A 26,768-nucleotide genomic window follows, 5' to 3' on the forward strand; every position below is an offset into this window, starting at 1 on the left:
AAACCCCATACGTCGACCGAATGACCTGAACCAGTCGACTTGAATTTCCCACACGTCGACTGGTATCTCGACAGTGAGTTTTTTTTACTGTACACGTCTCTAACCAGTCGACGTGTAGCCTCCCACACGTCGACCGGTATCTTGACAGTGAACAATGTCACTGTGCATGACTCAAATCAGTCAACGTGAAATGTACATACGTCAACCGATTCATGTGTAGTAAACATTTGTGACTTATTTTCCCATTTTTCCCTTAACCAACCACTTAAGTGTAATGTTACACATTATAATAATTATATTTTAACCATAGAAAAGACTATATTGCCTCGGATTTTATCTAATTTATTATGTGATACGAGTAAATGACTATTATGACCTTTGAGTCTCAAACTATTTGAGTTGTGGCAAATTACCATCTTGTCCTTTTTGGACTTTAATATTTAAATTTAACGTGAAATGACCGTATTATCCTTGGATGATTTTGGGTCAGGCAAGGACCCGTTTAATGATTCGGATACAGTGGATTTGGGTCGTTATAACCATTTTGACATACTTTGTAGCTATAATCTCATTTAATTATTATTTATTTATTTATTAATTATTATTATTAGTTTTTTTTTATAAAAAAAAACCCCTAGGATTACACGTATATTATGTATTGACATAGGAAATGACAATAGTGCCCTTAGTTGATCTCGGGTTCTTCGGACCCTTGGGTATGGGTCGTTACTACTTTGAAGCTTAAAATAGCTGCAAATAACATTGATGGTTTCTTAGTTTCGCAATCCAAACAAATTATTTCATAATTCCGACCAGTTTCTTTCATCTAACAGTAACAGCCTTATTAATGTTGAAATTGTTTCTCTACTAATACAAATAATATTTTTGGTAACTCAAATGTTGACATGCATGTATAATATTTCAACTTTTTGTGATCTTAATTATAAGAGTACTAAATGAAAATAAGAGTTGTTTGATCGGTGCGGATAGGCCCTTTTATTCTGTCTAATTCTTCTATTTATAATCAGTGGTAGTTCCATCTATTGTTGAGATGCTTCTAAGTGGAACGTCCGATTTGTACCAAGTGGAATGTCTAATTTTTGCCATGTGTCTCATGTCTCCCTTAGTCTTCTTATAGTGTTGACACGTGTAAGAACATGATGTCTCATGAATTGCAGCTTTGAAGGAGTCGTTTTGGTAGTTCAATTCCAATTGAAGGCTTCTAGCCACATTCTGAAACTGCTAAATGGAATAAACCACAATCTACTAACGGTCTATAACTGCCTCTAACTTACAAGTAACTGCTTCCTTCTCTGTCTGTCACGTGTCCACTTGGAAAGTCACACATCTTTCCAACTGTGAGTAACTGCTTCCCTCTTTGGCTGACACGTGTCCCATTCGGGAGCAACTTTCCAACCAGAGAAAACTGACTCATTCTCTGCCTGCCATGCGTCCCTATGCAGTTACTTGTTCCAAATGGTTTTCTCTGATGAAGCCACATGTCACTTCATGATTGCATCCTTATTTGCATATCACCCTTCCACTGGAAAGGACCACCCTTTCATCGAAATTCGCCATGACAACCTTTCCAAACGAAAAATGGCCAATAGTTAAGGCATTAACATATAGCATGTGGTAGTAGTATATAAAAATTACAAAGACAAATCATTAAACCATTCTTGTCTTGCAGGGGTGGTTAAGCAAGCTAATGCGGCAAGGCAATTATATATATCTATATATGAGGAGATGGAGAAGAAAATTAAGTGGAAAATGGTTGGTGTCTTCTCAACGTTTCATTCATAGTCATATTGATGGTAAAGTGAACAAGTAGTAGTCCTTTGAGTGAAATTAAAATGGGCCCTCCCTCGTACCAAACTCAATAGAGAAATAAATATATATATATATATATATATATATATATATATATATATATATATATATTTTGAGTTTTCTTGGAACAGGTCAGCATGGAGGTCTTCTTTAGCTAGCTTACGTAACAAGACAAATCAAATACTCCATGTTGGATCATCACCTTACCTTTGCTTACCCTCCAAAGCACATCAACCAAGACCACTTAATTGTAGTCCAAAAGTAGACAACTCCAAATCCATCACTTTAATTTCCCACACTAACTAAAACCTTTATTTATTATGCTTCTTAAACAAGAATGTTTGAATGGGGATCTAGCTAGGTACCCCCACAGGACCAGCCCCAATCATATATGCTACCTTGCTAACCCTCTCTTGTTTCTATACATAAACAACATATATAAGCCCACGTACAGGTTCTGTGTTTGCCACTAGACTTGTGTTGCGTTGACAAGAATTAATATTCAGCAACACCTACTAACAACCAAGATTTGCAAATTCTAACTTGATTTCACCACCTGTCAGCCAAATTATCACACAGACAATGATTTCTTCTGCTCCTGCATCACCCAAAATACTCATCGGCATCTCAATGGACCTAGAACACAGCAAACAGCTTCTCTCATGGGCCACAATTCTAGCTCATCCTAGTCACACTCTAGTTGCCTTACATGTTCTTGGTCAGTATATCTATCTATATATATATATGCTCATGGTCATGCTCATGCTCTGTTTTTTGAACTTTATTTTGATTATTTCTTACTACTAATGCATTCATTAACTAGTTTCTCAATTTGACTAAATATCAATTGGAACACAAATATTGTTTATCCACAATAATTTACAACACAAAAGTTATTTCCATGAAATGGTTACTCAATTATGCTAGTGTGAGGAACAGGAAACATCTTCCTTCATGGTTTTATATGTCTCATGAGTATTGAGTAATTGTCGTATACATAAAGTATGTTTTACAATGTTAGATAATTAAACATGTGGCAGAAGAGACCAAGAAGCATTGTAACCAGAAAAAACAGGAGATCAAGAAGCGTGAATCAATTGAACAAATTCGTCGTGCAAAAGCCTTTGTTATATCTGTAATGGGAGAATTTTCCAACATCTGCCAGTCTAAGCAGGTACAACAAATATTTCAGAAACTGATCAATTCCCATAATAATTTATGTTGAAATGCTGGTAAAAGTTCAAAATGTGTGTTTGTAAACTTTTCTGCTATTTTAATTCAGGTAAATTTGGAGGCTAGAGTTGGGTTTAACTCTAGCGTCGGAAAAGGTCTAATTGAGGAAGCAAAGGGCATTTCAGCACAACTTCTTCTCATTGGCGGCTCAAGAAACCGGTCAAATAGGTAAGGAACCTGCTTGGTAATCATAACTACTACTACTAAATAAATATTACCTCTCTGTCATAATGGAAAATGCTCATGTCTTGCTACTCCAACTTCCAGCCAAATCATAAGGTATTGTTTTGAGCATGCCCCACAAGCCTGTTCAGTGGTCTTGGTTGGGAAATGTGGCCAGCCACAAAAGGATTTGCTTTCCAGTTCTGTACACAATGAAGAAGGTTAGTTTCTTTCAGAAACTACTTCCTATTTCTTCTATTATATATAATATATATAGACTATTTATTTATTTCTTTGTTTCGTAGCAGAATTTTGTCAATCAAGTTCAAGGTGGATAAACAAAAATAGTTATACGGCAAAGTCTGTCTCCTTATTGGAAAAGCCTCGTGTTTCAGAGACAGAGACAGAGAATGAAAAGCCTTCACCAAAGACTGTGTTAGATGCTTGTGAAGGAGAATCAAATAGCACAGACGACTATAGCTCTAGCTTTGGGGATTCAATCATCACGGAATCCCCTCCTCTAGTTCCCAAGTTTGAAAGCCAATCCTATGTTGCAAAGCCACCATCTCCTTTCAAGCGTATTTCCTCTTTCCTCCGCTCATCTTTTGATTTAAATGGAAGAAAAAGAAATGAAGTTATTTCCGAAAAGGAGAAGCACCAACCTTTATTAAGGTGCTTTAGCTACCAAGAGATTGCAAATTCCACAAATGACTTCCACCAAGGTATTAATTAAACAAATACCATTTCTGTAAGTTGCCGACTTTTTCCTTTTTGGATTTCTTTTTTAAGGCTTAGAAAACAATTGCTAAACTTGTGTGTAAATGGTAGCAATGTGCTTTGTTGAACTTGTCAATGTTGCAAACAGAAAATTTGAACAGTGACACAATTGCGTTGAGTGCAGATAATATAGTAGGACGAGGAGGGTACTCAGAGGTATATAGAGGTGATCTTGATGATGGACATACTATAGCGGTGAAGAGGTTAGCCAAGGATAACACTGATCAAAACAAGGAGAAGGAGTTTCTTATGGAATTGGGCATAATAGGACATGTAGACCATCCTAATACCGCAAGCTTAGTTGGTTATTGCATCGAAAATGGACTCCATCTGATCTTCGATCTCTCTCCAAATGGAACTTTAGCATCTGCATTGCATGGTAAGTGGAAATTCTGGAATTAATTGGGACAACATCATGTATGAGATTGAATTAGAAAAAACAATGCTTCATAATTCATAAAGAAAGTAAAGCATATGTTCCTTATTTAATTCTTCAAAATTATTAGAGTATTCTGCAAATGATTGATGAACTTCATAGAAAATTTGTTATCAGCAATAATTGCAATTATTGACTTACATGCATAAGAGTGTATTAGCCTGATTACAGAAAACATGTGATAATACCAACAATTTGCACAATTTTGTGTCTCTCAGGCAAAATATGCAAGGCACTTGAGTGGCCAGTCAGATATAAGATTGCCCTCGGGGTTGCAAGGGGTTTGCATTATCTTCATAAATGTTGCAAACACCGAATAATACATCGTGACATAAAAGCATCTAATGTGCTACTTGGGCCAGATTATGAACCACAGGTGAATAAACAAAGTGAATTTCAGTATCTTTTATTTTTTATTTTCGTAAAACACTATCTGGTGTACTTCTGTTCACTTGGGCTTACATCTCTCCACAGATTTCAGACTTCGGTCTTGCAAAATGGCTTCCAAATAAATGGACTCACCATGCTGTGATTCCAATTGAGGGTACATTTGGATACTTGGCTCCAGAGTATTTCATGCATGGAATTGTAGATGAGAAAACCGATGTTTTTGCATTTGGAGTTCTTCTTTTAGAGATCATAACTGGCAGGAGGCCTGTGGACTCATCAAAGCAAAACCTTCTACTATGGGTAAGGAGATTTCCACCCTTGTAATATAATGGAAGCACATTAAGAAAATATTATATACCTACTAAAAACGGAAAAATGGACATGATCCTGAGGCTTTTGAATAACTTTGCTTGGTTTGCAATCAAAGTGGAACATCACCATGAGTTATGTGCCAAAAGTTCCAAGTAAAAGTCAGTGTCTTGAAGTTGCTTCAAAGCAAATTATAACACTTTGCCCATTATCTTGCATTTCCAGTTACAAAGTGCACTACAATGATATTAATATTGCAGGCAAAGCCCCTTATGGAATCTGGATGCATCAGTGAATTAGCCGATCCAAAGTTGGAAGGTGAATATGACATGGGTCAAATGCATAGATTAGTGGTCACTGCTTCTTATTGTGTAAGACAATCCTCAATATGGCGTCCATCAATGAGTGAGGTAAAAAATAAAACACTCATTTCTTTTCTTTGATACAACATATATACTATTCTCCAACGGGCTAGTGGCCCAGCGGTACCAGACCCATACTTCCCAAAGGAAGGTCTTGGGTTTGAGCTTCAGTGTGCATGAGTGGAATTGCTTTACCTTCCCAAAAAATAAAAAATAAAACTCATATATACCATACTGCAAAGATGACATGTTCAACTCTCTTTCTCTAGGTGCTAGAACTTCTTACATATGGTGATGACTCTGAGATTGCAAAGAGTTGGAGGATGCCAAAATTTACAGCTGAGGAGATGGATGATTACTCTATGGTGTTTGGATATGAGCTTCCATCAGATATTTTACTGGAAGATATGTAGTGTGTATTAGGGCCCAAATATCATTGGTCATTTTTTTTTTTGCCTGTTTAATTAATTTAAGTTTATAATGAGAGGATATAGATACTGTTATCTACCAGAAGGAAAAATACATAGATATGATGGTTAATGTAATGTTTCCAATTTTTGTAATTTTTCAATTTCTGGAATTTTCTAATTTTCGGGGGTATTTTCGTCTTTTTCTCGGGACGTGCCGGCTGTGTTCGAGAGTTGAGTGGGACATTTCCCTGAGTTCAGGACTCTTGGAAATGCACCAGTTGTCATCTTGACTTTTCTCCGTTTTTCGAGTCGGATGGTCCCAGGTGGGACCCGCTACCGGAGTCGGTGTGTACGGGAATTTTATCTTGGGTTCATTGCATACCATACATAATTATTTTGTGCATATTTAATGTGGTTGTGTGCTATTTTGTATAGATATATGCATATATGTGTGTGTAGTGGGAAATAGAAGGAAAAAGAAAAGTCAAAAAGAAAATTTTGTTGTGGAACCCACCATTAGAGATTTTTGTGATTTGGAGACCAACATTGGCCTCATTCTCCTTCTCTCACCCCGCACTAGCTCTCTCTCTCTCTCTCTTTCCTCTTCATTTTTCTTTTCTTTTTGGCTTCAAGCTTCAATCTTCAATTATTTTTTCATCTCTTGAAATTTTTGGGCGCCGTTTGCTGCAAATCAAAGAGCTTGTTGAAACCTACGCTTGGATAGGAGCAATTCACACTTTTAGCCATCCTAAGAATTTAAAAAATTAGGGCTTTGGTTTGGAGTTTTGGGGGTTTTCATCTCCATTGAGGTAGGGGTGTTCTAATGCATGATTTCTTTTACTTTTGTGAATTTTATAACTTGAATTGATGTGTAGCATGTTCAATTAGTATAAATTCTTGTAAAATTTGCTTAAATGATAGGTTTGGACTATATGTGACTAATTGTTAGTTGTTTATAGTGTTGAAACATGCTTACATGAAGTTAAATCCATGTCTTATATGTTTGTTATACAAAGTTAATGTTAAATGAGAATTTTAATTATGTAGTTTAGAAATTTGCTTTACATAGCATGTGTGAGAATTTTATGGTTAAATTGATGAATTTAAGTATGAAGTATTCCATGCATTCATTGGGATAGAAAAAGGGAAAAAAATGTTTTTAAAACAAGTGAAAATTGTTTTGGGAAAGGTTTTCTAAAAGGGTTTGCGAAAACCCGGATGCCTAGGAAGCGCCTAGTGGTCCGTGGTGTTAGTGTAGTCTAGAGGGGAGTTTGGTTGAGCTAATTAGGCCAGATGCGACGCCTTGGAGGTGCCTTGTGGTCGTGGATGGTTATCCAATCCTCCTTTCGTGACGCCTTGGAGGTGCCTTAGGTCGGATTACACTAACGGTTTGAAAGTTGAAACGGAAATGTTTCGGATACGGGAAGCGACATTGCATGACATTGCACTTCATTAGAATATTTGGATACGTGTTTGGGTGACAATTGTTATTTACTTGTCGTTGTAGTTATTGCCATGTACCCTTATGCAATGATCCCGTTTTCTTTTACCTATTCCTTACGTGGATTCAAGGGGTGTCTTAGACACTTCCTACTGAGCGTTTAGTTCACCCCATATATTTTTAACATTTTCAGGTTCGGGAAAAGAAATGGTTGGCCACAATCCACTACAGTCTTAGTTTGTATTAGAAGAATGTATCTTTTGCTACCTTTTGTATTAGGCCCCATTTTGTAAAGTGTTGACCCAAAGTGTATCATTTTGCAGCTTGTGAAGTATTTAGTTTCATTTTGTATATGGTAATTGGGGAATTGTAATTATGTTTATTTACACTAAAGCTTTTAGTGTATTTCGTGTAACGTGTTCTAAATTATGTTAATATTGTTGTTGCTAAGGTATTAGATGTTAAAATGTATTCAAATACGTACGTGGGTGTGGAGTGTAGGGTGGTTGGTTATCAATGTTGGTGTATCTCGAACAGTGGAGATTTCAAGTGTGGATAACCCAGAACCAGTCGACGTAAAATTTCCATACGTCGACCGGTTGACCTGAACCAGTCGACGTGTAGCTTTTCACACGTCGATCGGTATCTTGGCATTAGCCTTTTTATTGTATACGTCCCAAACACGTCGACCGGTATCTTGGCAGTGGGCTTTCTACTGTGCATGTTCCAAACCAATCGACGTGTGATCCCCATACATCGACAGGTTCTGTGTAGTAAACATTTGTGACTTATTTTCCAGTTTCCCATCGCTCACTCACTTAAGTGTACTTGTTACACGTTACGTAACTCAGTATAATGCAATAATTAAATTTTAACCCTAGAAAAAGGTATTGTGATGTGTCCTAATTATTTTTTTTATATTATTTTTTTAGTTATTTATTTATTTTATTTTATTGTATTGTTGCTATAATTTATATAATGACGTGGGGATATGATAGTCTTTTGGTATTGGAATGGCATGGTAGTGATTTAGGAAGGTTGGACGGGCAGTCATTTCCCTTGGTCAACCTTTGACCAAGTATGCATGTGTGCCATCTATACACTTAGGTGGCAGTTTTTCATCTGTTTCTTACAGACCCATTTCAGCAGCAACTTCCACATTTTCATTCCCTTTCTTTTTTCTTCCTTATTTTCCTTTCTTATTCCACCATTTAAGCTTTCTAAAAGCTTCTGTTCGAGCCTCTTCTGGTGGGTTTTTGGCTGTGGTATAGGAAATGAAGTTTTTCTCTTAGTGAAAGCCATTTATTAAGCTCAAGGACAGCACCATTTAGCCACCTTTGAGTTTTGAATTTGTGGCTGTTTGAAGGTTTTTGCTTAAATTAAGGTAGGGGTTTCTCTAACTCTCACATCCTTTGCCTCCTTGTGAAGTAATCCCTCTATTTTGAACCAATGAATGACAGGAATTGAACTTTCCTCGTGAGCATGCTATGTATTAAAACAATCTGAAATTTTTAGTTACATTACAACAATGTATTATGTGCTTTTCATTTATGAAATTGAACTCCTTTACTTGTTGATTGTATTGATGTGCCCATGATTGAAACTGTAAGACTTATAGTAGTTATGTTGTAGTGGCTACATGCTGAAAATTGTATGTTTAATTTACCTAAATTAGTGGGTTGTTTTATTGTAAGTTTGATGCTGATTTTATAGTTTCAAAAGTGAAATTTGTAACTTCAATAATCATGTGAGATGTGTATTTAGAAACTGAATATTCAACTCATCCAATGTTGGTTATGTCTTGGGTGTTCACACTAAAATTTATTTATACCTAATAGCTTATATACAACTGCATGACTATTCTTGAAATTACTTTATGCTTTCTATGCCCAATGTATTTTGTATGATTGCGTGGAGTAAATGACAACATCTCTAAGTAGATTTCATGAATGTTGTGGTCTTATGTTATTGTGAAACATGCTGCCCAACTTGTTGTTAATGTAATGTCTGTGTCTTATATTTATGTTAAAAAAAAAAATTATTTAGCTGTGGAACCCACTTTATTTTATGTTATCATGTGCCAAATGGGATTACAAACCCATTTTTTCTGTTCCTCTTCTCTCTCCCCACTGCCTTTCTTCCTTTCTGTATTTCTTTTTTTCTTTTTCTTTTGCAACTTCCACTCTTGATTTCTTCCTCAATTCTTGGCGGATTAAGGTGCCATTTGAGGCAAAACGAAGCTCACTACAAGCTCTACGCATCCATACGAATAATTCCAGATTTGGTGCCCTCATTGGAGTTCGAAATTCAAGACCCATTTTAAGGGTTTTGTGCAAATTTGAGGTAGGGGCTCTTAATCCACAAGTTTTTTGCTCCTATGTGAATTACATCTTCTAATTTGATGCTAGACATGCTTACTTATGCTAGTTGTAGTTTAAAGAAATTATAGCATGTGTATGTGGTTATGTGAGAACTTGTTTTAAATGTTTTATGTGAAAATTCTTGCTTATGTGATGATTTATATATGTTCGTTGTGCTAGATGCATTGTTGTACAAGAGCATGTTAAAATCCCTTGAGAAATTCTTGCGAAATTATGTCTTGCTTACTTAAATAGAGTTGAATGTGAAATGATGATTAAATTCATGGTATTGATGCACTCACGCACTTACATTGGGCATGAAACGAGAAAAATGAGTTTGAAATAAAAAATGGGATTTTGGGAAAAATGATTTGATGAAACGGTTTTGAAAAATCCGATCGCCGCGGGGGTACCAAATCGCCGGAGTGTTAATATAGCCTAGAGAGGACTAGGGAGTCGCCCTAGTGTGGTTGAGCTAGCTGGCCCCATAATGACGTCGCGGGGGTACCAAGGGTCAGGGACACTAGCCAATCCTCCTCTCGTATCGCTGCGGGGTCACCAAAGGGCAGGTTATATTAACAGTTTGAAAGTGATGTTTGAGAACAGAAAATGGGGAGTGACATTGGCATGCATTTGTATTTCATGTCATCGTATGGGTTGTATTTGAATTTGGTTGGAATGTTGTATTATTTCCCGATATTGTATGATTCCTACTTCTTATTGACCTATTCTTTGTATGGATTCATAGGGACACAAGAAAAATGTCTTAAGTGTCACCTACTGAGCGTATAGCTCACCCCATCATATTCTAATTTTTTTTCAAGAAACGAGAAAGAAGTGGCGGATGACTTTCCACCACATGCCTAATTTGGTTTAGAAGATTTCTTTTTGCTATTTTTGTATTACGTCCCATATTTTATGGTAAAATCTTAGTTTATTATATTTGGTATAGAGATTTGTGAACTCTTGTTATTGTAACTATATTTTGGGACTGTAAATATGATATTTGGATGATATAGTATGTGGTTGTTCCACCATGGAGTGTATTATATGATATTTGTGTTGGGACAGGTTTAAAATTCTTTTAAACAGGTTGTGGTAGGCCCATTTTTTAACGAGGTCATGCCGAATTTTTTTTTCAAATTTTGGCATCAGCTAGGGTCGTTACAAATTTGGTATCAGAGCGATGGTTCGAATACCATTAGGACGACGGGTAAAGGTTTACCTAGGATTGTTTGGGAAGTCAATTGCATTGTTATTTCCTTATTTGTAAAAGTGTTTTGCTATGTGAAAAAACATGCTTAACTGCTTACGTGCTTATGTGCTTATATGTTTATATTAATGTGTTCATTGCATAGTATTACATGCTAAATGTTCGTAAAGTGTCTTTTTGTGTTGGTTTGTTCATGGTTGGACCTTAGTGTTATCATTATTGAATTGTTTTCTTTGTTTTATAGAACGATGTCACATTGTGAGGAAACCAGGGAAGTTGGCCCTAGACCGACTAGGGGTGATGTTAGCGAGAGCTCCAGCTCCAATCCGGAAGAGCTAAATGATGAGGACACACTTCTTAGGGACTTGATTCCCCCGAGAGTTGTTCCACAAGGAGGGATAATGTTGAAGCACTCGTAGAAGTGGGTGAAGGTTCTGTGGCACTGGAGTTGAATCGTTTGTTGCAAAATGCCGTGAGGGCAACGATTGCTGTTCAGTCGCAGTCGGCACCATAACTTACAGTTCAAGTTGAGGAGACGCCAGCTCAGAAGCTTCTCAAGATTATTAAGGGGTTTTCTCAGCTGATGCCGGTTATGTTTGAGGGCGGTGCAGATCCAATGATAGCAGATGACTACATGGAGCAAGTTGAAACTCAATTGACTTCTATAGATGTGATGGAGGATCATTTGAAGATCATCCTAGCTACTTATAAGTTTGCTAAGGATGCCAAACTATGGTGAAAGTCGGTTACGAGCCGGTACTAGGTGGAGGAGATGAGTTGGGACAAGTTCAAGGAATTGTTTTATGAAAAGTACTTTCTGCTTTCCAAAAGATGGGAGTTACAAGACCAGTTTCATAACCTTATCCAAGAGAGCATGTCAGTAGCGGAATATGAAAACAAGTTCACTTCACTTTCTCGCTTTGCTCCAGAAATGGTAAGAGATGAAGTTAACAAGACTCGGAAGTTTGTTTCTAGTCTTAATGATCGGATGAGGCCGTTGATCACGGCACAGTTCATTAAGGTTTATTCTGAAGCAGTGGAAAGGGCTTTGATGCCAGAGGCTGATAATAAAGAGAAGGATGCAAGAAGAGAACAGTTGAAGCAAAAGAGGGGTACAGGGCCATCTTTAGAGGGATCTTCTTGGAAGAGGAACAAGAGTGGTTCATTTCAGTTTCAGGGGCAGCAGTCTGCACGATCTACTCCTACCACTCCGTTGCCAGCTGGGTCTGATAGGAATGCAGTTGTTTGCTTTCAATGCCAGCAGCCTGGACATTACAAGTCTAATTATCCCATGAAATTGACTTCAGTTTCTTCAGCTCCGAAGGCTTGTTATGGATGTGGCCAGCAGGGCCATTTGATTCGGGACTGTCCGAGTCAGGGAGCAGGCACCACTAGTGGCAGAGGGTCACGGCAGAGGCCGTCACAGTCGGCTACGGTTCAATCGGGTTTCAGAGCACCGCCACCACCATAGCCTGCCTTGTCTTCTCAGGGTTCACGACCAGCTAGGAGGGATACTCTTACTATGTTGACACAATAGTCTGGTGTTCAGATTAGTAGTTTACAGGCACAGACACCGCAGGGACGTGTCTTTGCACTTGCACCGACTGATACATCTCCTGGATCTTCAGTTCTCCGAGGTATTTTTTCAGTGTTTAGTTCTTGGGCCCGTGTTTTGTTTGACTCTGGTGCATCTCATTCTTTGATTTCATCATCATTTGCACTTGCATCGGGGTTAGAGGTCAGTTTCAAGGATTGGGTATTGTATGTTGATATGCCAGTTGGGGTTTCAGTGTCTTTGAGCCGAGTTGTGAGGGATTGTTCCATTGTGATAGCTGGACGGACTTTTGTATTTGACCTTATCCTCCTGGAGATGACTAGCTTTGATGTCATTCTCGGGATGGATTGGTTAGCTTCCTTTCATGCCACGATCGACTGTTTTAAAGGGAGAGTCACAGTTTGCACTTCTGAGGTAGACTGTTTCTTTTTCGTGGGAGATCGGAGTGATTCCCACATTTCATCATTTTATGAAGTTCGTGGACGGAGTCGTGGTGATTATTGCTTGGCTAGTCTTCTAACCAGAGAAGATGATGTTGTGAAAGAGGGTTACCCTATAGTTGTTCGCGATTTTCTGGATGTGTTTCCGGAAGATTTGACAGAGTTGCCTCCACACCGAGAGGTGGAGTTTACTATTGATTTCATGCCTGGTACCACGTCGATTTCTATGGCACCGTATCGTATGGCACTAGTTGAATTAGAAGAATTAAAAAGACAGCTTGATGATTTGAGGATGAAAGGTTTCATCCGACCAAGTGTGTCACCATGGGGCACACCGGTCCTGTTTGCTAAGAAGAAAAATGGTTCTTTGTGGTTATGCATCGATTATCGGAAGTTGAATTGTGCCACCATCAAGAACAAGTATCCTTTGCCAAGGATAGATGGTTTATTTGATCAGTTGAGGGGAGCTAGTTGTTTCTCGAAGATTGACTTGAGGTCTGGCTATTATCAGTTGCGGGTTAGGGATGAGGATATCCAGAAGACAGCATTCTGTACACGGTATGGACACTATGAGTTCCTTGTTATGCCTTTTGGCTTGACTAATGCTCCAGCAGCATTCATGGACTTAATGAACCACGTCTTTCACGATTACTTGGACCAGTTTGTGATAGTTTTCGTGGATGACATTCTTGTGTATTCATGATCTCGGGAGGAGCACGAGATCCATTTAAGTATTGTTTTACAGATTTTGCGGGAGCACCGGTTGTATGCCAAATATGAGAAATGTGAGTTTTGGCTACAAGAGGTGAAGTTTTTGGGACATGTTATTTCAGAAGGCGGAGTGTCAGTTGATCCATCAAAGATTGAAGCTGTTTTGAATTGGGAGCAACCCAGGAATGTGTTTGAGATCCGTAGTTTTCTTAGTCTAGCGGGTTACTATTGGAGATTTGTGAAAGATTTCTCCGGTTTGGCAGCGTCTATGACCCGTTTAACCTGGAAGGGGATTAAGTTTGCATGGAATGAAGCCTGTGAGTCATCTTTTCAGGAATTGAAGAACAGGTTGACAACGGCTCTAGTGTTGGTGATATCTGAGCGTGGCTTGGGTTATATGATCTATTGTGATGCTTCACGTGATGGTTTAGGGTGTGTGTTGATGCAGGATGGTAGAATAGTGTCTTATAGGTCTCAGTAATTAAAGCCTCAAGAGTATAACTACCCTACTCATGATTTGGAGTTAGCGGTAGTTGTATTTACCTTGAAGTGTTGGAGACATTACTTGTATAGTGAGAGATTCGAGGTGTACTCGGATCATAAAAGTCTCAAGTACCTTTTCTCCCAATAGGACATGAACAATAGATATAGAAGATGGGTTGAATTCTTGAAAGATTATAATTTTGACTTGCAGTATCATTCGGGCAAGGCAAATGTGGTAGCAGATGCCTTAAGCCGAAAATCTCGTAGAACTTTGGCCTGTTTGGCTATTCGAAAGTGGAAGATGCTTAAGGATTTGGCAGAGATGGGATTGTATTGTTTTGATGACGATGTTGACAGCGAGCCGGCATTCTTGTTTAGTCTTGTGGCTCAACCTACTTTTATTGTACGAGTGATTGAGTCACAGAGACAGGACCCGGATTTAGATGCCATTCACGCTTTGATCTCCAGTGGTGAGACAGGGAAAGATTGGGCCTTGCATGCAGATGAGGGTCTACGGTTCAGGGGTTTGTTGGTGGTTCCTACGGTTTATCGTGAGGACGTCTTACGGGAGTTTCACACTTCTCGCTTTGCAGTTCATCCAGGTGGTACCAAGATGTATCACAATTTGAGACGTCAGTATTGGTGGAACGGGATGAAGAAAGATGTTGCATAGTTCGTGGCTAGATGCCTTACCTGTCAGCAGGTGAAGGTCGAGCATCAAAGACCGGCCGGTTTATTACAACCATTGCCTGTAGCGCAATGGAAATGGGAACATATCGCTGTGGATTTTGTGACAGGTCTTCCAAGGTCACGAAGGGGCAATGAGGCCGTATGGGTCATCATTGACAAATTGACCAAGACGGCTCACTTTTTGCCTATTAAGGCAACAGATGATGCATAGAAGCTTGGTGTTCTTTATGTGAAGGAGATTGTAAGGTTGCATGGAATTCCAATAACCATTGTTTCAGATAGGGATGCCAAGTTCACTTCGAAGTTCTGGGAAGGGCTTCAAGCAGTGTTTGGCTCAGCGTTGCAGTTGAGTACGGCATTCCATCCACAGACTAACGGTCAGTCAGAGCGTACTATCTAGATTTTGGAGGATATGCTTCGGGCATGTGTGCTTGATTTGGGTGGTAGTTGGGAGGATCATCTTCCACTTATTGAGTTTGCCTACAACAACAGTTATCAGGCGAGCATTCGGATGGCTCCATTTGAGGCATTGTACGGTAGACCTTGTAGGTCTCCTGTTTGTTGGACTGAGGTGGGGGAGACAGCCTCCTTAGGACCCGACATAGTACTTGAGACTACCGAGAAAATTAAACTGATAAGACAGAGGTTTCTCACAGCTCAGAATCGACAGAAAAGTTATGCAGATAAGCGGAGACGATCGTTATCTTTTGAGGTGGGAGACCACGTTTTTCTACAGGTTTCTCCACGGAAAAAATTGATGAGATTTGGGAAAAGTGGCAAGTTGTCGCCACGATTCATTGGACCATTTGAGATTTTGGACTGAGTAGGAGAGGTTACCTACAGACTTGCTTTGCCGCCACAGTTGGACAGGGTCCACAATGTTTTTCATGTATCGTTGTTACGGAAGTACGAGTCAGATCCATCCCACATTTTGAGTTGGGTTGGTGTAGACATTGATGAGGATGTTTCCTACGAGGAAGGACCAGTTCAGATTCTTGACACACAACAGAAGGTATTGAGGAACAAGACGATACCAATGGTGAAAGTCCTTTGGAGACACCACGGAGTCGAGGAGGTTACTTGGGAGCTCGAACAGGAGGTTTGCTCCAAGTATCCAGCGTTGTTTTCTTCCTCAGGTATGTCTTGATTTCGGGGGCGAAATCTTTTAAGGTTGGAGAAAATGTAATATCTGTGTCTTATATTTATGTTAAAAGAAATTTTTAATTTAGCTGTGGGACCCACTTTATTTTATGTTATCATGTGCCAAATGGGATTACAGACCCATTTTTTCTGTTCCTCTTCTCTCTCCCCGCTGCCTTTCTTCCTCTCTGTATTTCTTTTTTTCTTTTTGTTTTGCAACTTCCATTCTTGATTTCTTCCTCAATTCTTGGCGGATTAAGGTGTCGTTTGAGGCAAAACGAAGCCCACTATGAGCTCTATGCATCCATACGAACAATTTTAGATTTGGTGCCCTCCTTGGAGTTCGAAATTCAAGACCCATTTTAAGGGTTTTGTGCAAATTTGAGGTAGGGGCTCTTAATCCACAAGTTTCTTGCTCCTATGTGAATTACATCTTCTAATTTGATGCTAGACATGCTTACTTATGCTAGTTGTAGTTTAAAGAAATTATAGCATGTGTATGTGGTTATGTGAGAACTTGCTTTAAATGTTTCATGTGAAAATTCTTACTTATGTGATGATTTATATATGTTCGTTGTGCTAGGTGCATTGTTGTACAAGAGCATGTTAAAATCCCTTGAGAAATTCTTGCGAAATTATGTCTTGCTTACTTAAATAGAGTTGAATGTGAAATGATGATTAAATTCATAGTATTGATACACTCATGCACTTACATTGACCATGAAACGGGAAGAATGAGTTTGAAATAAAAAATGGGATTTTGGGAAAAATGATTTGATGAAACGGTTTTGAAAAATCCGGTCGCCGCGGGGGTACCAAAGGGTCGGAGTGTTAATATAGCTTAAAGGGGACTAGGGAGTCGCCCTAGCGTGGTTGAGCTAGCTGGGCCCCATAATGACGCCGCGGGGGTACCAAGGGTTAGGGACACTAGCCAATCCTCCTCTCGTATCGCTGCGGGGTCACCAAAGGGCAGGTTATATTAACAGTTTGAAAGTGATGTTTGAGAACAGAAAATGGGGAGTGACATTGGCATGCATTTGCATTTCATGTCATCGTGTGGGTTATATTTGAGTTTGGTTGGAATGTTGTATTATTTCCCGACATTGTATGATCCCTATTTCCTATTGACCTATTCTTTGTATGGATTCACAGGGACACAAGAAAAGTGTCTTAAGTGTCACCTACTGAGCGTATAGCTCACCCCATCATATTCTAATTTTTTTTTCAGGAAACGGGAAAGAAGTGGCGAATGACTTTCCACCACAGGCCTAATTTGGTTTAGAAGACTTCTTTTTGCTATTTTTGTATTACGTCCCATATTTTTTTGGTAAAATCTTAGTTTATTATATTTGGTATAGAGATTTGTAAACTCTTGTTATTGTAACTATATTTTGGGACTGTAAATATGATATTTGGATGATATAGTATGTGGTTGTACCACCATGGAGTGTATTATATGATATTTGTGTTGGGACAGGTTTAAAATTCTTTTAAACAAGTTGTGGTAGGCCCATTTTTTAGCGAAGGTCATGCCGAATTTTTTTAAAAATTTTTGGCATCAGCTAGGGTCGTTATAGTTAAAGTGTGGTTTATGGAATAAAATTTAGAAATGAAGAATGCTTTAATTTTATTAGAAAGCATGTGTACTCATGCATGCGCATTGGGTGATACTGCATGGGAAGAAAAAACTGAAATTTTGGAAGAGGAAACAAAACTGAAATTTTTTTGGGAAACGTTTTGAACTCAAGTTTGTGAAAACCGGGCGGCAAGGAGTTACCTTGTGTCCATGTCGTTAATGGGACCTAGAGGGGACGTAGGGATTTGCCTTGCGCGTGGTTGAGTTACTAGGCCCCAAATGACGCTAAGGGGTTACCTTAGGTCAGGGATAGTGGCCAATCCTCTTCTTGTGGCGCCGGGGGGTTACCTTGGGCCGGGTTACATTAACGGTTTGATAACTGAGGCGTTGGATGGATTTTGGAAAAGGGGAGTGGCATTGACATTTCATTCGCATTGTATTTCATTTCCTTCATAGAATTGCATTTGTAGTATGATTGTATCTCCCGACAACCATGATCCCTTTTACTTATAGCTATTCTTTGTGTGGCTTCACGGAAGTATTAAGGAGTGCGTTTTAGGCAACTTCTACTGAGCCATTGTACTCACTCCATCATTATTATATTTTTTTTCAGGTCATGTAAAGGAGGTCGTTGAGGACATCTCTCCGCAAACTTAGATGGATTTGAACTATCACCTATGACTTTTCTTTTGTATCACTATATATGTTATATCTATGTGAAGTCTTGTATATTTTGATCATGTAATAGCAGTAGTACTCGCCTCAAAGGCATGTAATTAATGGACTTTAAGGGCTTATGTTTTGGGATGTATATATTCGGGAAAAATTATGAATGGTCATTTATAGCTTTTGCAGTTTCATTTTTCATCCTATTGTATGTACATTGAAATGTATACTTGGGACAGGTTAGGGGTGTTACAGGTATATTGTCCTGGACTTTATTATTATTAATATTATTATTATTGTTACTTTTTTTAATTATTTTTATAAGACCCAAGTAAATGACTAATGTGTCCCTTGAGTTTCAAACCATTTGAATGGAGACAAAATATCATCTTGCCCCTTTTGGACTTGAATTTGCAAATTTAACGTGAAAGGACTATATTACCCTTGAATGATTTTGGGTCGGATAAAGATCCATTTAATGATCTGGACCCAGTGAATTTGGGTCGTTACAGTTAACCACTCTTATATAGTTGGCTTCTACATTGTAGTTTAGGTCTATACCAAGGCATATGTATGTACCATGGATTTTTTGCTTTCCAACCATTCCATGATTGAATTTTGTGGTCAAAAGTTCACGTGTTGCTTTCAGACTGTTTGTTATAGAGATTGGGAGTTGGCACACCCCACCACAATCCCAGTCGTGGCCCAAAATAATTCAAAATGCAAAAATTTAAATTGCAGTACATATGCTAAATGTACAGATTGAAGGAGCAGCCCCATTTGACGGTGCCTGGAGAGGCTCTAAGGCACGTTGCCCCATCTATATATTAAACCTGTGGTCTGGCCAGAATTGGTCAATGGTCTCCAAATACAACCGGAGTAATAGAAGCAGAGTACCGGTGGTCCAGAAAAAAATAAAAAAATTGTCAATCAAACAAAATTACTAATTGTTAGTTCTTTAGTGTACAAACAATTTTTGGGGTTTGGAGTACAAAAAATTTTAAGTTATTAATAGCGCCTATAAGGAGGTAGGTTGTAGTGATGAGGTGCCCTACCTGCTGCAGATTGAGTGAAATGTAGCTAACGTTTGCCCTGACAACCCAATGGGTTAGAATGAGTGGCCTGGACTGGGACTGGGACTGGGAGTGGGAGGAACCAATTCTCATGAATCAAAGATTACTGCTTCAATATCCTCCTGGGGCCAACTCGATGAAATGGTTCAAGATTACGTTTTAGAAAAGTAAATGACCATAAGGATAAAAATGACAAAAGGCCCTACCCAAAAAATCACTGGAGGCAATATGCTTTTGTACATTATATTAAAAATAGAATGACAATTTCCTTTAACAAGGTCTTTTAAACATTTAAAATCATCTCACGTTTTCAAGAAAGTGATTACATTTACATTCACGAAAATGGTGTGTTATATAGTCTAACTTGTGTAATTTTTGAACTTGATCTCATTGTCCATATTATAATATATGTACATATATGCATGTATTTTCTTGGTTGGCATTGACACCGTTTTTGCTCTTTCTTGTGCAGTAGAGAATACTTCATCTATAGACTAATATATTCTTATTCAAGGTTCAAATTAGATCCGCCAACTTGACCAGTTTTCTAGAAGATTGAGTCACCATGACTACTACTATCACCTAGTAACCCCATAAATGGCATTCAAAATTTTCAGGGCACAAGCAAAAGTGTATCTCATTCTCTATATATTTATATTCTATTATGATGGAAATTGCTTAATGTCGTAGAACAGAGATCATGAGATGGGCGCTTCGGCACTGCAAACTATCATCCACATCTTCATATTCTCTATTGCTTTTCAACCCAGATTTCTCAGGGCTGCTGAATCTGATAATGATCAAGGCTAGATCATCTCTCTCTCTCCACCCATATATACAGGCAGTTATTGCCTTCTTTTGTTTAGGCTAATTAGAATCAGAGTGCTGCTTTGTTGTAAGCGTTGTTCTTCACGTACTACACTCATTCATTTATGGTTTTAATATCAAATTAATTAGGATTGGAGCATTTCAAACCACAAAATTGAATTTCTTTTGTATGGAAATTAATCAAATAAAATGACCAAAACTGTTATGGTAACCACCTTAATGTCAAAATTTTGATAACATCCCAAAAATGAGGTGTGGAAAATCTTAACAGCTAGCCCTTTTGTAAGCTTAGGTGGATCTTAAAAATAAATAAATATTAAAGAACATGAAACTTTAAAATGAATGAGTTGGTGGATTGATCAAAACTTCTTGTATTGAAAAGCCAGGGCTTCGGAGTTCTTGTGGATCTAATTCATTGAATACATATTTGGAATTTTTTTTGTTTTCTTTTAAAAAAAATAACAACTGCGTATCAATGCCACTATTTATTGGTTTATGCGCTTTTTATTGTATGCAAAGATTTGAATTACTTGAAGTATGTATCAGATGCCACTGCATTCCCATTTGAAGAAGAATACGATTACATAGTAGTTGGAGGGGTACATCAGGGTGCACTTTGGCTGCCACTTTATCGGCAAACTACTCAGTTTTAGTTGTTGAAAGGGGTGGTGGTGCACATACAGAGCCCAATGTCATGCGTCAGGAGAGATTCTTAATGTCTCTGGTTGAAGCTGCTGATGATAAGGACTCGGCTGCTCAGGCTTTCACTTCAGAGGACGGCATACCAAATGCAAGAGGCAGGGTATTTGGTGGGAGTAGCATGATAAATGCTGGTTTCTACTCCAGAGCTGACCCCGACTTCTATATGAGATCGGGCATCAAGTGGGGACATGCCTGTTGTAAATAAGTCCAATGAGCGGGTAGAAGATACCAGTGTTTTCCGCCCAACTATAAATTCCTGGCAATCATCCGTGAAGGAAGCATTGTTAGAATCCGGTTTTGGTCCCGACAATGGATTTGCTCTAGATCATTTGGAGGGGATCGACTAAAATTGGTGGCTCCATATTTGATGGAATGGGTCTTCAAATTCAGAGAAAGAATATGAGAATCAAAACTCAATTCAATAATATTCAGGATGGTGTTACATTTAATTTATATAGTAATATCTAGTTAAAATAGGTAACTAAATATACAATAATCGGGAAACTAATTACTTACCAATTAGCCCTAAATTAAAGAGAAAATAATTCAATTCTACAGCTGTACCATAGGTAAAATCTCAACACTCCCCCTCAAGTTGGTGCATAGATGTCACACATGCCCAATTTGTCTAAAAACTTTGAAAACACTTGATTTGAGACTGTTTTGGTGAGAATGTCGGTTAGTTGATCCTCAGATCGAATCTTAGGCAACTCCACAATTTTTCCATCCAATTTTTCCTTAATGAAGAATCTGTCTATTTCGACATACTTTGTACGATCATATTGAACTGGATTATGGGCAATATCACATGCTGCTTTATTGTCACAATATAGTCGAATCGGTTGCCCAGGTAGATAACTCAAATCCCGCAAGAGAAGTCTTAACCACAAAGTTTCACAAAGTCCATGTGATAACTCAATTTTATTTATTTATTTATTATTTTATGATTTTTAGATTGTCTAAATTAATTATTTATTTGTTAAAGTTAGTGGGTTTTAAAATTTAATTTAGCTTTGTAATATAACATATATATATATATATATATATATATATATATATATATATAAGGAAGTGGGCAGCAGCGAAATGGAAGAGAAAATGAGATTTGTAGTTGGTCTGGCGCGGGTCCCACGTTTAAAGATATTAATGGGTCTTGAATTTTTATTTAATTTTGTTATATTATATATATTCATATATGTTTTAACAGATGGAGTTATATTATGTATATATATATATATATATCTATAGTAAGTTGGAAAGTGGAAAGGGAGCACTTGACCGTAATGATGAGAGAAAAAGAAAGACTGAAATTGTGATTTTTTTGGGTCCCATAACATTTGATTTGGTTTGTTTTTATTACATATATATATATATATATTGTATCTTGTTTTGGAAAAAAATGAGATAAGGATGGGTAAGATGGACGACTGAGAAGAAAAGAAAGGAGGAGCAGGTTGGTCACGTGGGCTGAATTGGTGTGATTGTTAAGTAATGCCAGGTTGAGATAAGAAAGAGAATGTGGTGGAAATTAGAGATAAGAAGGAAAGGTGAGAAGAGAGAGAAAATTGTAATAATTGTGGTGGTGATGTGTGTACTTGCGGGGTCCATTGAAGATTTGTTTTTGGGCCAAAAGTTTCTTGGCTTGGCATTTTGCACGTGGTCTTTGGCTATGTTGGTGACTGATTTGGTTGCTTGTAAAGTAATGTATATAAAGTAAGTGATATATAAGAGAAAAGTAATAATGGGATTTTAACAGACCACTTTTTGACTTGGGCTTGATTTTTGTTTGGCCAAAAGTTTGGGCTTCACGTGTGTTCTGATGGAGTGTAGTAGTGGGGTTCACGTTGGTTGTTCGGTGGATTGCCTATATATTGGGTATTTGTGCATTTGATAATTATGCAAAGAACAAAAGAGCGATAAAGAAAAAGAGCAGAGAGAGAGTTTGAGAAAATTAAAGACAGTGAGTGAGTCAAGAGTTGAAAAGAAGGCTGGAGCTTGGAGCTTTGATGATTCAGTGAGGAAATTCTTTTTCAGAGTAGGGTTCTCTATACCTTGAATGGCATGGGGAGGTTTTGCTTTAATGTTTTTAATTAAATGCATATGTATTAAATGTATATGTTTATGTTATGAAGTTGTTTTATTAAACTTACATGAGATTCTTGTTATGGTTTTTCCTACTGGGACTTTTGTCTCACCACCCTCCAGTTTCAGGTACCGAAGATGAACGGGAATGGATAGAAACGGGCTTAGGATGAAGAGTCGGCGTGGAGGATTTATTTTTTTTATTTGGAGATTTTTTTTTTTGTATTTTTAAGGAATCTGACTTTGTATAAAATAGGGCATTTTTTTATGTGATCCTGGGTGTATTTTGATGTATTTGTATCTGAATAAATGGAGGATTTTTTTGGAATTGTCGGGGCGTGACAGTCCAAGTGCCATACCTCTGAATTCAGCTTCTGCACTTGAGCGAGCAACAATATTTTGTTTCTTACTTCTCCATGTAACAAGATTATATCCTACAAAAATGAAGTAACCAGAAGTAGATCGCCTATCATCTATAGCTCTATGTAACGACCCACTCCACCATATGGTATGATATTGTCCGCTTTGGGCCTGAACCCTCACGGTTTTGCTCTTGGGCTTCACCCCAAAAGGCCTCATACCAATTGGAGATGACACACTTATATATAAGCACTTCACCTTTCCTCTACTCAGGCGATGTGGGACTGTGCACCCGTAGCTCGCCAATGTGGTAGCCTGACAGTGTTTCTCACACCCGCCCACAAGGTCGTCACAATCCACCCCCCTTGGAGGCCCGACGTCCTCGTCGACACACTTCCGGCTGGGTCAGGCTCTGATACCAACTGTGATACCCCCGGATTTTCAAATGCGGGTTGGCCAGGCCCACGTCCGAATACCCGAGGATATCAAAACAAATTGATAATAAACGAACACAGAGTACAAAAGAATAAAGAAGAATAAATAAAATGTTGACAAGAAACTAAAATGATAATCTAATGATAAACCTCAGAATATATTTCCATTAATTAATAAACTCTTCTGATACAACTGATCCTTCAAAATACAACTCGGGAATCCATACTGTGTGGACCCCTAGAAAATCCAAACTAAACAAATGACAACAATAATTGTCTAAATTAGGAAACTGAATCATAAAGGAACTCCTATGTAGCATTGGAAGAATGAAGTAGACTGATCCCCGCTCAGCACGAACAACCTCTACTCTTGACGAACACCTGAAAAATAATGGTGGGTCAGGCCCACAAACAAGTTCTACTCTACTACAGTCCAAGCAGAGATCCGATACACGTATACATCCTAGTCAATCCAACAGTAACTAGTAGTCCGTATATATATATACACACTAAAGGAACCTTACTAGACTATAGGGTTGTCTCAACTTAAATAGTAAGCAACATGCAAAACGCACATATAGTGGGCATGAGTACCTAGACCTGTCAGGGTGCACAACTACACTATATCTAACTACACATCCCTGGCGATATACGCACCCTAACCACTGATCCTGAGACTCAAGCTCATATCATGGCACCATACTTATATATATAAAATCTAGTAACCATCATATTCAGTATAAATTAATCCTCCATAAGTCATTCAACTTGTTCAGCTGACCTGACTTGAATATAAGTAGGACTTAACATTTTAGTTAATCCATTCCCTTATATAATAAATTAATCATCCATAAGTCATTCAACTTGTTCAGCTGACCTGACTTGAATATAAGTAGGACTTAACATTTTAGTTAATCCATTCCCTTATATAAAATAGGTAGGACTTAACTGATAAGTTAATCCGTCCCTAGAATGCCACCGTCCCATACCGGAGCATTAAACCACACAATCCAACAATTAATGTAACGATTAAGGAAATACATCAAACAATCCAGAAATAACTATGATAATATGATATCAAGTTATCACAAAATAGGAATGACTTATTATTTATTTAATAAAAATATATTTGTAACGACCTACTCCACCACATGGTATGATATTGTCCGCTTTGGGCCTGAGCCCTCACGGTTTTGCTCTTGGGCTTTACCCCAAAAGGCCTCATACCAATTGGAGATGATGCACTTACATATAAACACTTCACCTTTCCTCTACCCAGGCGATGTGGGACTTGTGCACCCGTAGCTCGCCAGTGTGGTAGCCTGACAGTGTCTCTTGCACCCGCCTACGACACACCCGCCCACAAGGTCATCACAATACCCTAACCACTATCACTGAACTATAGAACTACTATGAAGTTCTAAAATATGCATCACTCAAATTTATGTCCTCAAGCGATCTTTCTCAATCCACCACTCGGATTCCATATGGAAAATTGAAATTCCAAATCAATGTCGATCCTTCCCACCGACCGTCACTCCTGTTTAGTTCAACTTTCATATTTGTTTTAGGAAGCGGCTAAAGATTCCTACGATATCTGATGATCAACTTTCCACCATTGTAGCAGGTTTTACACTTAGGGCAATTATATATGCATCCTTATCCGTATCTGTTCACCAAAATCGACATTTGATGTCATGATGTACCTTCAAACCGTCTGAGCACACCGAGAAAAATTGTTGAGAGCATCCACTTCCATAATTGTTTCCACTAGACGGAACTTGATATAAAGTATGAATCACCACTTCTATCCATCTAAACTATCTCGTGATCCATTATATTCGTATGAACTGAAGTCTTACCAGTTCGAAATATACAAAAACTAAGCTGACCTAACTTATCAGTCAACCAATATCCCATCATGACCCTTATGCGAAGTCAGCAATCCCTCAACTAAATTCGTAGAAAATGCTCTCTCATTTCCACTTCAATATAGGGAATTGCTGCAAATGATCTAGTGATCTCTGATGGTCCATCTCGACTATCTAATAAATATTACACTGGGAGACAAAATAACTATGTCCCCTCTCCTGCCTGTCCTTCAAACGTCTGCTTCATAACATGAAGTATCATGTTTCTACTAGGATAAATAAAGAACAAAGAGTTGTGAAACTCAGTCCTTGCATCCTCTATCCAATTTGTCTGCAAAAAATACTGTTAATCCGGTACCACCAGCTTTCGTCTGTACTCATTGTTTAAATTGGAGCATCTTCAAAAACGAATTCTGCAACTAAATCTATCCACCACTGATCTGTGATAAACTTACTTATATTGAAAGTTAATCAGTAATTCCATTTATCAATAGTTAACTATGACTTTAACTCAACAAAAGTCAACAAACTACAACCTTTCCATACATACCATGCACCTCATCTTTATATAGGTGTTTGGTCTCACCATCTTGTCTTTGACACACCCTGTTTCTTTAAGACAAGTTAGTGTCAATCCGACTTCTTTGTTTAACTTCAAAAGAATATGAAATCTTTCCATCCTCCACATAAGTCATCAATTTCCTAGCAAGAGCTAATGTAAAGTATATCAAACTAATCGTTCTAGATTGTTTGACTCGTAGTGATGGTTTAATTATCCCATCCCAAAATACACCATAATGATACATGTCCAGGTCCAATAGATTGGCTAGATTTATATGTATCTACCAAATCCTATGACCATATGCTCACAAATCTAACGTAAATAGCGCTATTACACCATGTTATTAATACAATAATTAGCTGATGACACACTTGTGTCCCCAACTAAACCACCTACCAAATCCCGAGTAATTAAAAAAAATTAAAAAAATAAAAATAAATAAATTAAAACACGTACAATAAACACAATAAAACAAGATATACTCCTACTTAGGATATCGTTTTTTCTATATAAAAAAAAAAACAAAAAAACAAAAAAGTCTCATTTGAAATCAACCTTACTAGATTTTTTTCAAAATTTCCTTTTATAGTTTCATAAATAATCATCCAATCTCAAAACATATCCTTTAAAACATAGCTTAAAAACACAAATATTTGCCTAGGAAAATACCAA

The 26,768-nt window shown here is 37.9% G+C and overlaps 1 protein-coding gene and 1 pseudogene across 2 annotated transcripts; both read left to right on the forward strand.

Moving 5' to 3' along the window:
- The first annotated feature begins 2,240 nt into the window (after window positions 1-2,240).
- LOC132278476 (probable receptor-like serine/threonine-protein kinase At5g57670) lies at window positions 2,241-6,883 on the forward strand. 2 transcript variants are annotated; one of them, XM_059780261.1, is made up of 10 exons: window positions 2,241-2,548; window positions 2,874-3,004; window positions 3,113-3,231; window positions 3,331-3,446; window positions 3,534-3,947; window positions 4,127-4,381; window positions 4,657-4,814; window positions 4,913-5,128; window positions 5,398-5,547; window positions 5,769-6,883. In XM_059780261.1, exons 1-10 carry the CDS (start codon window positions 2,413-2,415, stop codon window positions 5,910-5,912), a joined length of 1,839 nt encoding a protein of 612 aa, XP_059636244.1. In that variant the 5' UTR covers window positions 2,241-2,412; the 3' UTR covers window positions 5,913-6,883. The 2 variants fall into 2 exon arrangements, with proteins under 2 accessions (XP_059636244.1, XP_059636243.1); XM_059780260.1 differs by having other exon boundaries at window positions 2,871-3,004; window positions 5,769-6,882.
- A 5,091-nt stretch (window positions 6,884-11,974) lies between these two features.
- On the forward strand, window positions 11,975-21,255 carry LOC132278463 (sinalpyl alcohol oxidase Nec3-like; annotated as a pseudogene).
- The last annotated feature ends 5,513 nt before the right edge of the window (window positions 21,256-26,768 follow it).

The sequence above is a fragment of the Cornus florida genome, unplaced genomic scaffold (assembly GCF_030987335.1).
Source record: "Cornus florida cultivar Cherokee Brave unplaced genomic scaffold, ASM3098733v1 CherokeeBrave_3.0.0_Hap2_Chr10, whole genome shotgun sequence".
Lineage (NCBI taxonomy): Eukaryota > Viridiplantae > Streptophyta > Magnoliopsida > Cornales > Cornaceae > Cornus > Cornus florida.